Below are 13996 nucleotides of genomic sequence, written 5' to 3'. Positions count from 1 at the left end.
GTCTTTGTGATAATATGTCAGCTGGGTTATACTTCCCAGAGTGGTAGAGAATCTTAAAGTTATACACTCTGAGAATCTCAATTCATTTTATGTATTATTGTTGTGCCATCTTGTTTGTGGACTTCATGAATGAATAAAGATTTGCATGGTTTGTAATAATCTCTTGAGTATTGCTTGAATTTGGAATCGACAAGTGATTAATTGGTGGTATGGGACGTAAGAGACTGATATTTTCTATATGCAGCAGCAATCACGATGGCTCCGACCCAGCCCAGGAACCGAGTGCTATGTTGAGGCGGCTCCCACAGGCAGTGCCGCCGCTGAGGAATATGACATTATAGTGCCATTCTATCACAAGGCCTTTCAGCACCATGCTGTTGATATCGGTCCATTTGTCTCATTTGCAGATTTGTGCTCTGGCCGGAGGGTCCTAGGTTTTGGCTGCGGTGCTGGATGGGTCACTGCACAAGCAGCCTCCCGAGTAGGGCAAAGGGTCAAGCCATCGCCATTGATGCCAGTAGGTTTTGTCTCGGACAAGCTAGGGGCAACATGACATTATCAGAATTGCGGATTGTACGCTTTCTGAGAGGGGATATACATAATCTCAACAAATTATCTGTGCAAGAGGGTTCAGAAAAGGGATTCGACAGGATTCTTCTCTTGGTGATGCAACTCATCCTCCCTGACCAGGTGCAATTTCTCCGTCACCTCACAAACATACCTGTCGCTCGAGGCTTGATCGTGTCCAGCCAGGACCATGAGCACCATGATCTTGCTTACATCGGCCCACTCCCCTTTGACAGTTCGGATACTGAGGAGCTGCATTGGGTGATTAGAGGTGCATGGAGTTTCAAGCAAACTCAATGAGTTGCTGGAACCCAGATCAGGAGCGCTGGACTTAACCAGGTTAAGGTGGAGGACTTGCTACCGAGAGGATCAATGCAAGTATGACCATTCTGCTGATATGCGCCACGACGCAGATATAGCATGGCAGAGAGATGGGTGTGTCTCAAAAGAGCGTTCAAGACAGTATCTGGGATACTTTAAGGGATCATGAAGGACAGGAGGAAAAGAAAGCAGAACATTGCCATCAAGAATGTTTCAATCCTTGTGGCGGCCACGCGTCCGGATCCTCAGGGCAGCGATCTAGCTGATAACTGAGACTGGTCGACTGCTCTCTAGTGTTAGCACAACAAATCGATATTTTGTAAGGTGACATCAGGAGGCAGACAAGTGGTTACCTGTATGTAACTAAATCCCTAGCGACTTCAGCATTTCTGCGCGTCTGCATTGCACTTCCTTTGCACCTCCAAACCTCTTGGCAGAATCAGATGATGGACTCCAGAAATATGAGTGGCCACGTGCGGGAATTTCTGCTTGTGAAATAGTTTATCAGCACATTTCTGTAGAACCGGCACATGTTGTTCTTACTCTGTCAGGTTGATTTAGGTGCACCATTTCTTAGTCTTGAAGACATCTCCATCTCAAAACGCTGCTTTCCATAGGGCTCAGGTTCACTACGCAACTCAGCCAACATATCCGTGCCTGGCGGGAAATCATGCTCGAATATCGGTTCGCCCGCACCTCGCATGTTTGCTAGAACTGCCTGTCGGAAATGCCAACGCAACAGTGTATCAGAGACACAGTGAGGGTCTTGTGGGTTACGGCAAACAGGATCCAGGGTCCTACCATCCAGTCCAAATGGATCTGGACCGAAATAGGTGACTTTATAGCCGTCCTGTTCCATATTTGTTAGAATGGCCTGCTTTTAGTTTTGTTTCCAGGGTACTAGCTTACATCCGGGTTGATTGAGAACAAATAGTTATCAAAGTCTGAGTGTAGATCACCTCGCAGCAACAATCCATTTTGGATGGAATTGATCGTTGAGACTCCAGTTGTGCCGTCCATGTCTGTAATCCACCGCCCGTAATTGAACTCGATCCAGACACTTTCACAGTCCAGTGGAAACACATGGGCTGCCTCAAAGCCAGACCACGTATTCCACGGGGCCCGAACGTTCACAATGCCGGATACCACACACTTTCCATCGCGCGCGCGGACACCGTCACGAAATGCATCGACTCGACCGGATATGCTGTGACTAATGAGTCGAGCGACCCATGGTTCGTTGTTCACGCGAATAGAGCCTGAAGGGGGACTTAACACCTATTAACTGTGATTGTTTGTGTGAGTGATAACTTACTTTGGCAGTAAATTTCGTACTCGCCCGGCTGAAGGGGTGCATTCATTGATCCAATCGCAAGCGCAGAATTTCGATGTTTCACACTCCACTGATCATCAACAACAAGAAGAACACCCTCGAGAATCGACAGAAGATTCGCTTCTGTCATGGAGCCATTTTGATGAGTCCCTCCCAGTAAGTTCCCAGTCGAAGCTTCATATAGCCAGACGTTCCTCCAGGATGCTCGATCGATGGGCATCTTGGAAGCGTTGTTGGTCGTTGCTTGTTCTGATTTAGGGATTAAGTTCCAGCCATCAGTATTTAAAGCACAAATTGCGTCTCACAAAGGTAATGCAAGCAGGGTGATGTGGGAAGTTTGAGGAGTGGATTGGCCGTCAGGCCACATCAAGCTTGATAGAGCGGATTGATTGCTGCAATTTGGTAGGAAGGCTACGGTGGTCGAACTAGTGGACATATGGGGGGGGGTCACGTGCATGAGGGGTGAGCTGTATCACCTGACAAATCTAAGGTCGCATGACTAAGCAATGCTGGTTTTGTTGGAGCATGGAAAACTAAGCTTTGTTGTGCTGCTACAAAAGAGGCTAGCAAGATCTCATCTCTTACAGTGAGATGGAGCTTGGCAGTAGAAAAGAGTTGAACTAAGAGTGATCACATGAGATCACATGCACACTAAGTCCAAAAGAGAAATGTGTAAATACTCTCACTCACTCTCAGAGTAACTGATTTGCTAGCTAAGAGAAAACTTTAAAGCTTATCACTAGCAAGATTCTGAAATCTCTCACTATAGAGATTCATACAAGCTTCCAATAGAGAAAATAAGCTAATTACATGCAAATCAGATAAAAATCTTACAGATAAAACTCTGTAAGAGAAAAATTTATAAGAAAATTATATTATTCTCCAAGTGTCTCCTACCATTTAGTATTGTCCCCCGTATCTACTATTCTGTCTAGATACTTTACATTGCCACCTCCTTCATCTACGGTTCCGCCTTCATCTTATATACAGAATGATAATTTCCCTCTGCCATAGCTACATACCTCTTACTTAGGCTCTACAATGTATCAGCATAATTTGCCCTATCCTTCTCCGCATGCCCCAAGCTCCCATGATTCTGCAGCCTATAAGTAGATAAATGACCGCTATTTTATAAGTATTTCTTTATTTTGAGAAATCTGTCTTTATATTCTTTAAAGACCTCAAGCTCAGTTCTACAACATACTTATAATAAAGATCTTTAGATAACAGCTTTGTGAGAATATCTGTTATTATTTTATTAGTGTAGTGTTAGAAGGAAACCTGACATAGACTTTGTAGATCATTCTAGATTTAAGGTATGAAAGGGCTAAATAAATGTGATGCTCACAACTGATGAAAGAAAGTTGTGTGTAAATATATAAATCTGCTAACTAGAAAACTAAATGCTGAGGTTTCCATAATTTATAAAAATTGTGTAATTCTTATATATTCAGAAATATAAATCATGTGATGTTTTCTGAACATTCAATATTATCTGATGCAAGATTGACCTAGATCTATATTTATAACACTATTTTCCCTCTTAGAAATCTTGAACTCTAATATACAAAGTTACTAAGATAATTTTTTCATACATTATTATAGCTTCTCTGTTATTAGTGAAGTGTTGTAGATTCTTGAATATGCAGGCTTTTGCATCTCTATTACTTATCTATATAAATATTCTGCATATGTATTATTACTGATTGTAGTAGACATTCTTTGTATTCTTTATTGTAGAATATTAATTATTTTATTATAAAAGTTTAGTGTTTTACTATATTATTGTTTCTTTGTTTATTTACTTGTCTGATTACTATATTATTTGTTGTCTGTTGTTGTGTTTGTTTATTAACAAGTTATAAAACTAGTGACTTTAGTGCATTATAAAATAAATATAAGTAAAAAGTTCTTTACTCTCTTTCTTCTTCTCTTTCTTCTACTCTGTTTAAATGCAAGTATTATTATTTCTTTTAATTTAGCTTATCACAATATTATTATTAAAAGATTTTATTTCTTATAATACAAAAAATGCTTTTCTGTATTCTGTCTGTATATACTTAATATTTACAGATTACTTAGACAAATTTATATTATATATATAAGATATTAGTAAAGAGTTATGTATGTATTGCTTAGAATATCAGACTCAAATCTGTTTAGACTGGTATTCAGAACTGAAACAGGATTCTATTTTCTATTGAACCTGGTTCTGGTTCTGAATTTAGAAACAGCCAGAATTCTAAATATGAAATCTTAGTCCCATGTTCCATTTTACTTAAGAGCTTGAGATCTCATTCCCATCTCTATTCCAGAAATTATTTTCCAGTCCCATCCTTAAATAGAAAATTATGTCCCATATTCCATTCCAGCAGAGATGATAGACTTTTATTTTTCATTCCAGCTGAGTCTATAATGAGATCAGGATGGGACCAGAATTCCTAGTTTCATCATGTCAAATTTATAGAGAAGAGTCAAACTGATCAAATTTTGTATAAACTGTTATTAAATTTTATTACTTTTTTGATAAAGGTAGAACTCTTAGAAAAATTAATTTAATTGTCAAAAGAAACAAAATATTAAAACTAACTAATAATTAAAGTCAGCAAATAAACAGAAACTATCTAAATAGTAAGTTAATTATTATTATTATCATCTTTATCATTATTATTGTTCTTCTTCTTCTTTTTCTTCTTCTTCTTCTCCTCCTCCTGCTCCTCTAGAACCAGCTTTGTGAACCAGACAAAGGCTTTAATACTCATTATTTAATGGGTGAAGACTGTGATGGTGCTAGGGAAAGGCAGAGAGATGGTGATAGATGATAGTGGTGGTGGTGGAGCAGTGGTAGTGGTAGTTAGCAGGGCAGAGGCAGCATTGGCAAATCCCTACCAGGCCCAGGGCTAGCCCCGGGCGTCTGGGCGGCCAGGGTGTCTGTGCTTATGTCACTTCCCTGGACTCACCCCAGGCAGGCACAGGACTCACCCTGGTAAGTATTTTTCTCTGCCATGGTCCCAGGCAACTTCTAATGTAATGAGCACCTTTACTGCATTTGCTGTTAATTTAGTATATTCTGTGGATGCTATTATTTTCAACAACTCTGTTGTGTCTACTAGATCTGTTATTTTTCATTGATCTGTGCAAGCTGCTTTCTTTCACATTGGTGTAAATAACAGCAATAAAGATGTTATTAATATTTTTATTCACTTCACTAATGATATTGCTTATATAATTACTATTATAATTAATATAAACAACACTATTATCAAATGCATTAATGTTCTATTTCATGCTGCTGCTGCTAACACCAGAGGTGACAATAAATATGCTGCTCTTAACTTTACTGTAGAAAATAAATCTAGTAATGCAGCCAGGTAGTTCACTACTACTGACATGAAAAACATAATTACACAGAATCTTATATACACTTTTTAATACTATTAATCTTGCTGTACAGTCTGACTATTTTATACTGTACAGCTAGATTAGCAAGCTTTACCCATCAATTATTATTTTCTGGCCTTCTCATACTCTGTATTCTCAAGAACATGAGAACTGCTCTTTTTATTATCTTTATTATCTTTATTATCTCTGTTATCTCTGTTGTTTCTATCAGCTCTATTATCCCTGTTATTCCTATTGTCTCCATCAACATCAGATATCTTGTTTATCATAAATATGCTCCAAGTCAATATTCTTAATGTTAACAAGGCTCTATATTTTTGATTCACATCTGTTAGTACAATTCAACAAACTGGAGTTAACTTTATGTCAGACCAACTAAAGTACTGTCATTCAGGGTCCCAATATTACTATACTGCAATATGCACTTATTATTATTGCTAGTATCTTTCACAAAGTCTAGCTCTACCAAATCATCCAAACCATTCTCATACTTATTAATAATATTAGCAGCAGCAGGCTCTCTCTTCTTCTGAGCATTCTATTCTATATAAGCTCTTACTTTGTCAAGAATGATTTTGCAAATATATGATTGTCATTCTTCTGTCTGTTGGTTTCAAACAGCTTATAGGCATTTAAAAACATCTATTAAAGCATAGTACTAGTTAGCTTTCAAATCAATTAACTCAGTATCTGTAAAGCAGCTTACCCTGCACAGCTTGGCCCTCAAATCTGATATATTCACAACTACCAGTCTCATACTTCTTGATAGTATGGCACAAACATGTCAACACTCAAATGATGCAACCAGCAGGCAGAGAATCAAAGAGATATATAGTGTGTTCATTCACAGCAGAGCTGTACATACCTCTATTATAGAGAAACTGATCAACAGCAACATATATTATTGGGTTCAGAAAGTGTCTCTTGCCATTCTGCCATTCCAGACTTCTTAGTAGTAGATTTCATCAGATGAGTGCCTTAGAAAAGTGTTGTGTATCTTTTTCTCTAGATTGAAACATATAAAGCTATCTTTAAAAAAAAGATCTGCAGCAGTCTTTTTCTGCTCTTCAGCTATTAATTCAGAGAGTTTTTCTATTATAATATTACAAGTCTTTTTCATGAAGTGCCTCTGTACAAAACTTGCAATATTGCAAAGCTAATATATAATATTAGAAACTTGTTGTATCTTGCAAAGATAATAAGACTTACTTTTTTAGCTTCTGTCTTGTTTCATTTATTAGATGAAGTACTTGATATATCACTGATATTATATCTGCTATTATATTATATCTGCACTGCTCTTATCCAGACATTCTCAATCATTTCACTAAGTTAATCTGTGTCAGCAAGATATTCAGATCATGGTGTTAGTTAATCATCTGATACTCTGTCAAGATTCAAACCAGAAAACAGCTGTGCTTAGGCTGGTATTCAGGACCGGGACAGGATCCCATTTCCCATTGAATCTGGTCCCTGTCCTGAATTTAGAAACAGCCGGGATCCCAAATATGAAATCTCAGTCCCATGTCTCATCCCACTCAAGAGCTTGAGGTCCTGTTCCCATCTCTATGTCAGAAATTATTTCCCGGTCCCATCCTCAAATAGAAAATTATGTCCCACATTCCATTCCAGCAGAGATGGTAGACTCTCATTTCCCATTCTGGCTGGGTCCATAGTGGGACCAGAATGGGACCAGGATTTCTGGTCTCATTATGTCAAATTCATAGGGAAGAGTCAAACTGATCAAATTTTGTGTAGACTGTTACCAAATTTTGTTACTTTTTTGATGAAGGCAGAACCCATAGAAAAATCAATTTGATTGTCAAAAGAAACAAAGTATTAAAACTAACTAATGGCTGAAGCCAGCAAATAAACAGGAACTGCCTAAATGACAAGTTAATCATCATTATCATCATCTTCATCATTATTATTGTTCTCCTTCTTTCTCTTCTTCTTCTTCTTCTTCTCCTCCTCCTGCTCCTCCAGAACCAGCTTTGTGAACCAGACAGGGGCTCTAATACCCACCATTTGATGGGTGGAGATCCTGATGATGCTGGGGGGAGACAGAAAGGTGGCAGCAGTAGTTGGTGGGATGAGGGCAGCATGTGGGTGATGGGTGATGGTGGCAGGGGTGGAGTAATCAGGTGCATCAATTGGGCTGAAATAGTTTGACCTGATTTTGGTACTGATGCCAAGAATGAGCTTCATATCATTGGTGTTGACCATAATGTGCTTATGGTGCGCCATTGCCATAACAGAGCCTATATTACTCAGTATAATTGTTGGTGCTATTGCTAAGAATGACTTACACTCAAACAGAGCACACAAGATTGCTTCAGCTGTCTTCTGAAGTGACTCAATGGCAGTATGTTGCCAGTAATATTCATGTTCTTGATGACAGGACAAAGTAATTTTCTGAACTAATTGCTGGAATGGGGCCACCAGCAAGATTAGCTTGGTAGAGCTCTGGAAGTGGTGGATTTTCTTGATGGCATCTATTTTCACCAATTAGCATCAAGACTGTTACCAAAAATTGTTACTTTTTGACATATGAGTGCTGGCCTTCCAATTTTGAATGGGGGGACAGGGGTGGGGATTCTCCTGATCAAAGTTGGCCAGGTCAACATCTTTATTAGCTTTATGCCAATTACTCTTCTTCAGGGCCCATTCTTTCAATGTAGCCTTGTGCTGCTTCTCTCCAGCTGTGTGAAATGGATGTGCATGGGGAAAACTAACATCTTGTCAGTAAATAATGTGTGCCAGAGTAGTATTCTGCAAGCACTCACCTCTTAATGTGACCCATTTTGTCACAGTATATGTTCATTGTATGTGTGGATGTTGAAGTGCAGTAAATAAAAAGGTGGTGGAGGGGGGAGGGGAGGAGAGAATCATCAATATTAGCCCTGAAGAGAAAGAAGAAGAAGAGGAAGAGAAAGAGAAGAGAAGAGAGACTGACCTGATGTTATTATCCTGTAGCCAGCATAGCAACAATGTGTTGATCTTGCCCATAGCAACATGCCTGTGGAATGTAAACAATATGTATAGTAACTATTCTACAGTACTTGGTCAATACACTCTATAATCCCATTATTCTGTAGCCAGCATAGCAACAATACATTGAGCTTGCCCATAGCAATGTGCCTGTAGAATGTAAACAATGTGTATAGTAATCATTCTATGCAAGTACTTGGTTAATATACTCTATAATCTCATTATTCTGTAGCCAGCAATTCAACTCATCACATACAATTGTGAAGATGGGGCCAAAACAATATTCAATAAGAGAGAAGACCCATGTGGCACAGGAGCACTGCCAGGCCTTGAAAGGCCATCAAAAAGACATATTCAAGACAGGAGAGGTGGATTGCAAGGCATGCCATGACATGCTGAAGAAGATCTGAGCAAAACATGAGTGGTATGCACTCTCAGTGATTTGTGTTGAATCATATTGACATCTATTGCAGGCAGAATAGCAGCAAGAAGGATTGCAAGATGATTGAAGATAAAGCTATTGAAGAGTTGATGGTCAAGTAATTTGCCAAGGGCAAGTCAAAGGAGTATCATGAGCACCAGCTCATGGTCTCTCAGCAAAAGAAGAGGGAGGAAGAGAAGAAGCATTGCTGAGAAGAGACTACAGAGACTGAGAATGAAGCTCAGCAGAAAAAGAAGATAGGATTCAAAAGTAATGAAATTTGGTAATAGTTCTGACATATTTAGGCCAAAACAAGTCAGGTACAGCATCCTATTGCTGCACATAAGAAGGCCTGATTCTGCCAAATGATAGCCAGGCTTGAGGCCAAGATCATGGCCCATGATCATGATTGTCTTGCTGTGGTTGGTGTATTGAGAGAGGGGGTTGAGAAGAAGATGAGAGAATTCCTGGGCCAATTACAGGGTCTGAGTGAAGACAACAACAGCCCACCTGCCCCAGAGGAGATGGAGGAAGATGATTTTGAGATTGTGGTGTTCTCTGATGAGAATGATGAGGAGGATAATGAGATGGAGGATGATTGGATTATTGATATCTAGAGGAGAAAGTTAGGTTTTTAGTTCTTTTTTCATATTAATTTGAGAATGGGGTGTCATTAAATTGGCAAAATGTTTTATTTTCCTGAAGAAGAATGTTCCATTTTGTAGAAGAAGAAGATTTTGTAGTTGGTTGCTGTACTTACAGAGTAAAATGAGGCTAACTATCTAGAGATTATCAAATTTTGTGTGGGCTCTGACCACATTTTGTTACTTTTTTGACTAAGGCAGAACTTAGAGAAAAATTAATTTAATTGTGAAAAAAAAAAAAAAAAAAAAGAAAAATCTAATGGCTGAAGCCAGCAAACAAGCAAAATCTACAGAGGTTTCTTCAGAATTAATCATAGTTCAACATGGAAAAAAACAATTTGTATTATGGAAGGAGCTGCATCATAAGTTGTTTGTTACTTGGTGGTTGACTACTGAAGCTGCTCAGTTAGTTAATGATAAGAAGTGTGGTGACCCCAACTGGAAGACAAAGCAACACCATTCTGATTTTTGGTCAAAATTTGATCAGATGGCAGAGCATTCTAAAAGCACTCCAGGGGTGATTTGCAAGCATTGCCAAACCTTTCTCAGCCATTCAAGCTTTTCTCAAAACAGTACAAGTGGTCTGAAGAAGCATTTAACAAGCAAAGATTATATAAAAACTGGTGATGGACAGAGTAACACTCTGGTTAACATGATGGTAGGTCATGAATTCTAATTTCTCAAATGTAATGAATTTTAGTAATGATTCTGGTGTCTTAGCAACAGTTTTCAAAGCATCCTCAAACAGATTCAGATCTGCCTGTTTCTGAATGCAATCAAGACAATTTTCTCCAGCAGCTTGTGCAAACATTAATATTCTTGAATCTCTCATTTTGTGCTATTGAGAATCCAGCATTCTGCACATTAATAATCATGCTCAATCCTGCAATAGCTTTACAGATACCCACACAAGGAACATTATATCAGGTCATGAATGATATGTACAATTAGCTATTCTGAAATCTTCTCTTTGACCATGACCCAACAACCAAGGTATCTCTGACAGTGAATAATTGGACAAGTCCCAATAACCTTGCCTTTATGGCAATTAATGGTTATTACATTATAAAGGATTGGGAGTACTGTGAGCATTTACTGGATTTTGAAAGTTTAGAGGGTGCTCATACTGGTAAGAATATGACAGAGATTCTCCAACAATCACTAGTAGCATGGAGGCTTGAGAGCAATCTTCTTGCAATTACAAGTGACAATGTGTCAAACAATGGTACCATGCAAGCACATCTTATATATCAGTTGAGGCCAGCATTGCAGCAGTTGAACAAGATAACTGATTGGGATGCAGAGAGTGGAACAATACTCTGTCTTGCTCATGTGATTCAACTTGTAGTTTGAGAGCTGGTTTGCAATCTCAAGATTCAGCCAGACAATGATACTCTACCCACTATCTTTGATGAGAGCTCAATTACTGATGATCTAGCATCAACAGACACATTTGCAAATACTCTTAGAAAGATAATGAAATTTGATAACAGTCTTGATATACTTGAGTTGATTTACTAATCTTTGCTTGACAATAGATTCATCTTGTTGCCAATGCAACCAATGCTTCCCCCCAACTTGCTGCATGTTTCTGAGAATATCAACAAGAGAACCAGTGCAAGATGATTCAAGATATTTGCACAAGATGAAATTTCATCTATGAGATGTGTGTTTGTGCCTTGTTGCTTCAACAAGCTGTAAACTCATGGATCCAGGATTCATAACCAAAATACCAAAGGCTTCACTTATTGGACCATGACTGGAAGCAGCTAGAGTATATGGTTGGACTGTTGCAGCCATTCAGTTAATTTACCAAGATACTGTTCAAAACAACAGGCCCAACAATTCATCTAGTATGGGTAATGTACAATCATCTTTTCCAGTATTTAGAAAGAGAGGAGGACAAGGCCCAACAGTTGACAACAAGAGAGAACATTCAAGAAGCTATCAAAGCTGCCAACTTGAAATTCCAGAAATACTATAGTGATACTGAGCATCCAAAGAGTGAGCTGCTAGCTGTAGCTGCTGCCCTCCATCCATCACACTGCATGAGAGCATATGATTCAGAGGATTGAACCAGTAATGAGTGTGAAATATACCAACAATATATTTTGAGGTTTTACAAAAAGTATTATAAGAAATATGAACAGCCAAGAGAAGTAATACTTGATGTGAATGATGTATGTTTGTTATAAGTATTATTCTGATTTCTTCTCTGCTAACTTCTCTAGGATATTGAGCAAATGATTTTTGAGAGACCCCATTAAAGATGAGTAAATTTCCAAAATGAAATGGAGTGATATTTAAATAACAAGAATTTGACATCATCTTGAGCTCCAATTCTGGAACAGTGGAGGATGCTAGAGCCTGATTTTCCAACTGTTGCTTGGATGGCAAGGGACATTCTGGCTATATCTTTAACAGAGATTGGAGTAGAACAGATTTTCAATGTTGCTTGGGATACATGTCATTATTGATGATTGCAGCTCCATGCATCTACAATCAAGAAGATCATGCTGCTTAAACATGGAGATAAGGTACATATGCTGGATGAAGCACTCATATTGCATGAGGAGTTGGCCAAGGAAGTCATTCAAGATAATCAAGATGATCAAGATACTCCAGAGATTGTACAGGAAGAGATTGCAAGCTTGCTAAATCCACTACTCAATCCAGATAAGGAACAGAAAATATGTCAATGTTATCAATAGATAGATTCAAGTAGCTAATAGCTTGCAATATGATCCAATTATGCAAAGAGCATTACCAAATTTTGGTACTTTTCTGAAGTTGAATAAATTGATAAAATTATGTTAGGACTGTTACCAAATTTTGTTACTTTTTGACAACACAAATGGGACTGGGGTTTCTGGTCCCATTCTACACTTTACTGGTCCTGTCCCATATACAATATTGAAATCCTGGTCCTATCCCATTTTGTCATGTCAGGTCCCAGGCCTGTTCTACTAGCTAGATTTTGATCCCAGTCCCAATCCCATCCCAATCCCAGTTCCCATGGAACTGTCCCAATATGCTGTTAAACAACCTGGTCCCATCCCATTAAGCTGAGCTTCAACCTGATCCCGTCCTTGGGACAGGAATTGGGATGGGAATCTGGGACCGGGACGGGAAATCCCGGAACCGGATACCACTCTAGCTGTGCTCTCCAGAGTTACTTTGCAATGGAAAGCACTGCTTTGTTAACTGCATTCAGTAATCTGACCAGACAACACCACTTGACATCATATTATATCACACACTTTAAAGCAGGCAGCTGGATACTGAAAGATATATCTACTGTATTTTCTGAAGTTGCAGTGCTTCTAACTTTAGTGTCAGAATTTTGCTAAAGTTCTTCAGTCATCTGCAATAGCTTCTATCATATTGAATATTATTAGTGCTAGCAGATGCATTGTGATTGCAATTTACTTTGTCAAATAATATATTAATATCATTATTCTTTGTCAAGTTTATTGCTTCTTGCATCATACTATTCTGTAGCATTAATAATACATCTCTGCCTATTAATTACATTTGAATTAGGAATTATGTCTGTAATGTATTATCAAAATCTGACTAACTCTGTCTGCTGTTCAGAGAACCCACTGACTGTTTAGTTAATGTATTGTATTTGACTGCCTATTACTTGCATTAACTGTTTATCTGATCTTAGAAAAGCTCTTGTAGTACTTACTGGTTTGATTCTCTTTCTTATCATTTAAGAAGTAGCAGATGCACTTCTGTACTGAGTAGTGTCTAACTAAATTTGTGATGGCAACTTCTACTTCTGTGACAAGGGCACCATTGTATGCAATTTCTTACATAAGAGTCAATGTTCAATTCTATTAATATAAAACAATTCACATTTAACACACCTTTCAATTCACTGTATAATATGTGTGAACAACAACAGGTCAAAGAGAATTAACTTGTGAAATATCTTGCATTAATTATTGATATAGAGGAGAATTCTCAGTACCAGAATGCTGAAATAAAAAAGAAGAATTGTTGAGGAAATTAAAGTCTCTGAAATGCTAGTTCAGTATTTAGCAACTAGACTAGCAATCTTTTTGATAACAATTATTAATTATAAGTCATTTCAAAGTCAGAACTCCTGTGTATCTGCTCCATAACACAAACTCAAAAAGTCAGCCAAATAGTTATTCTAGCAGAAGGAGACATACACATCTAATCACTACTTTTATTAGAAAGCAATTCTTCAATTCTGTTCAAATTAGTTAGAAAAAGCTGAAAGCAGTGCTATTTTAAGTGATACATTTGTTTGAGAGCTGTTCAGAACAAATGCTCTCTACAGAT

The 13996-nt window shown here is 38.1% G+C and overlaps 4 protein-coding genes across 5 annotated transcripts; 1 reads left to right on the top strand and 3 right to left on the bottom strand.

The window, feature by feature from the left end:
- Positions 1-145: 145 nt before the first annotated feature.
- Positions 146-1154, top strand: CIMG_12594 (uncharacterized protein; the record flags this gene model as incomplete). Its single annotated transcript, XM_001249184.2, has 4 exons — positions 146-148; positions 245-517; positions 691-828; positions 987-1154. 4 exons carry the CDS (start codon positions 146-148, stop codon positions 1152-1154), a joined length of 582 nt encoding a protein of 193 aa, XP_001249185.2.
- On the bottom strand, positions 180-2598 carry CIMG_10348. Of its 2 annotated transcripts, XM_004445497.1 has the most exons (6): positions 2204-2598; positions 1798-2147; positions 1585-1738; positions 1432-1517; positions 1242-1376; positions 180-1171 (listed from the first exon to the last, which is right to left on the bottom strand). In XM_004445497.1, exons 1-4 carry the CDS (start codon positions 2439-2441, stop codon positions 1462-1464), a joined length of 798 nt encoding a protein of 265 aa, XP_004445554.1. In that variant the 5' UTR covers positions 2442-2598; the 3' UTR covers positions 180-1171; positions 1242-1376; positions 1432-1461. The 2 variants fall into 2 exon arrangements, with proteins under 2 accessions (XP_004445554.1, XP_004445553.1); XM_004445496.1 differs by having other exon boundaries at positions 1242-1373; positions 1432-1738.
- Positions 2599-5658: 3060 nt separating this feature from the next.
- On the bottom strand, positions 5659-6521 carry CIMG_12593 (uncharacterized protein; the record flags this gene model as incomplete). Its single annotated transcript, XM_001249186.2, has 5 exons — positions 5659-5680; positions 5750-5951; positions 6008-6030; positions 6183-6265; positions 6489-6521. 5 exons carry the CDS (start codon positions 6519-6521, stop codon positions 5659-5661), a joined length of 363 nt encoding a protein of 120 aa, XP_001249187.2.
- Positions 6522-7519: 998 nt separating this feature from the next.
- CIMG_12592 (uncharacterized protein) lies at positions 7520-8426 on the bottom strand (the record flags this gene model as incomplete). Its single annotated transcript, XM_001249187.2, has 4 exons — positions 7520-7884; positions 7933-8118; positions 8164-8354; positions 8410-8426. The coding sequence occupies 4 exons, from the start codon at positions 8424-8426 to the stop codon at positions 7520-7522; spliced, it is 759 nt and encodes a 252-aa protein (XP_001249188.2).
- Positions 8427-13996: the final 5570 nt, after the last annotated feature.

Source organism: Coccidioides immitis, assembly GCF_000149335.2.
Source record: "Coccidioides immitis RS genomic scaffold supercont3.1, whole genome shotgun sequence".
Lineage (NCBI taxonomy): Eukaryota > Fungi > Ascomycota > Eurotiomycetes > Onygenales > Onygenaceae > Coccidioides > Coccidioides immitis.
Note: the sequence above shows the minus strand (reverse complement) of the source record. Positions and strands in the feature narration are given on the sequence as shown.

Bases quoted from the DNA above. Each gene is read 5' to 3' on its own strand.
- CIMG_10348 (XM_004445496.1), bottom strand. From the start codon at position 2,441: ATGCCCATCGATCGAGCATCCTGGAGGAACGTCTGGCTATATGAAGCT. The intron at 2,148-2,203 runs GTAAGTTATCAC...GTCCCCCTTCAG, and splicing joins GTACGAAATTTACTGCCAAA to GCTCTATTCGCGTGAACAAC. The intron at 1,739-1,797 runs GTAAGCTAGTAC...AATATGGAACAG, and splicing joins TGTTCTCAATCAACCCGGAT to GACGGCTATAAAGTCACCTA.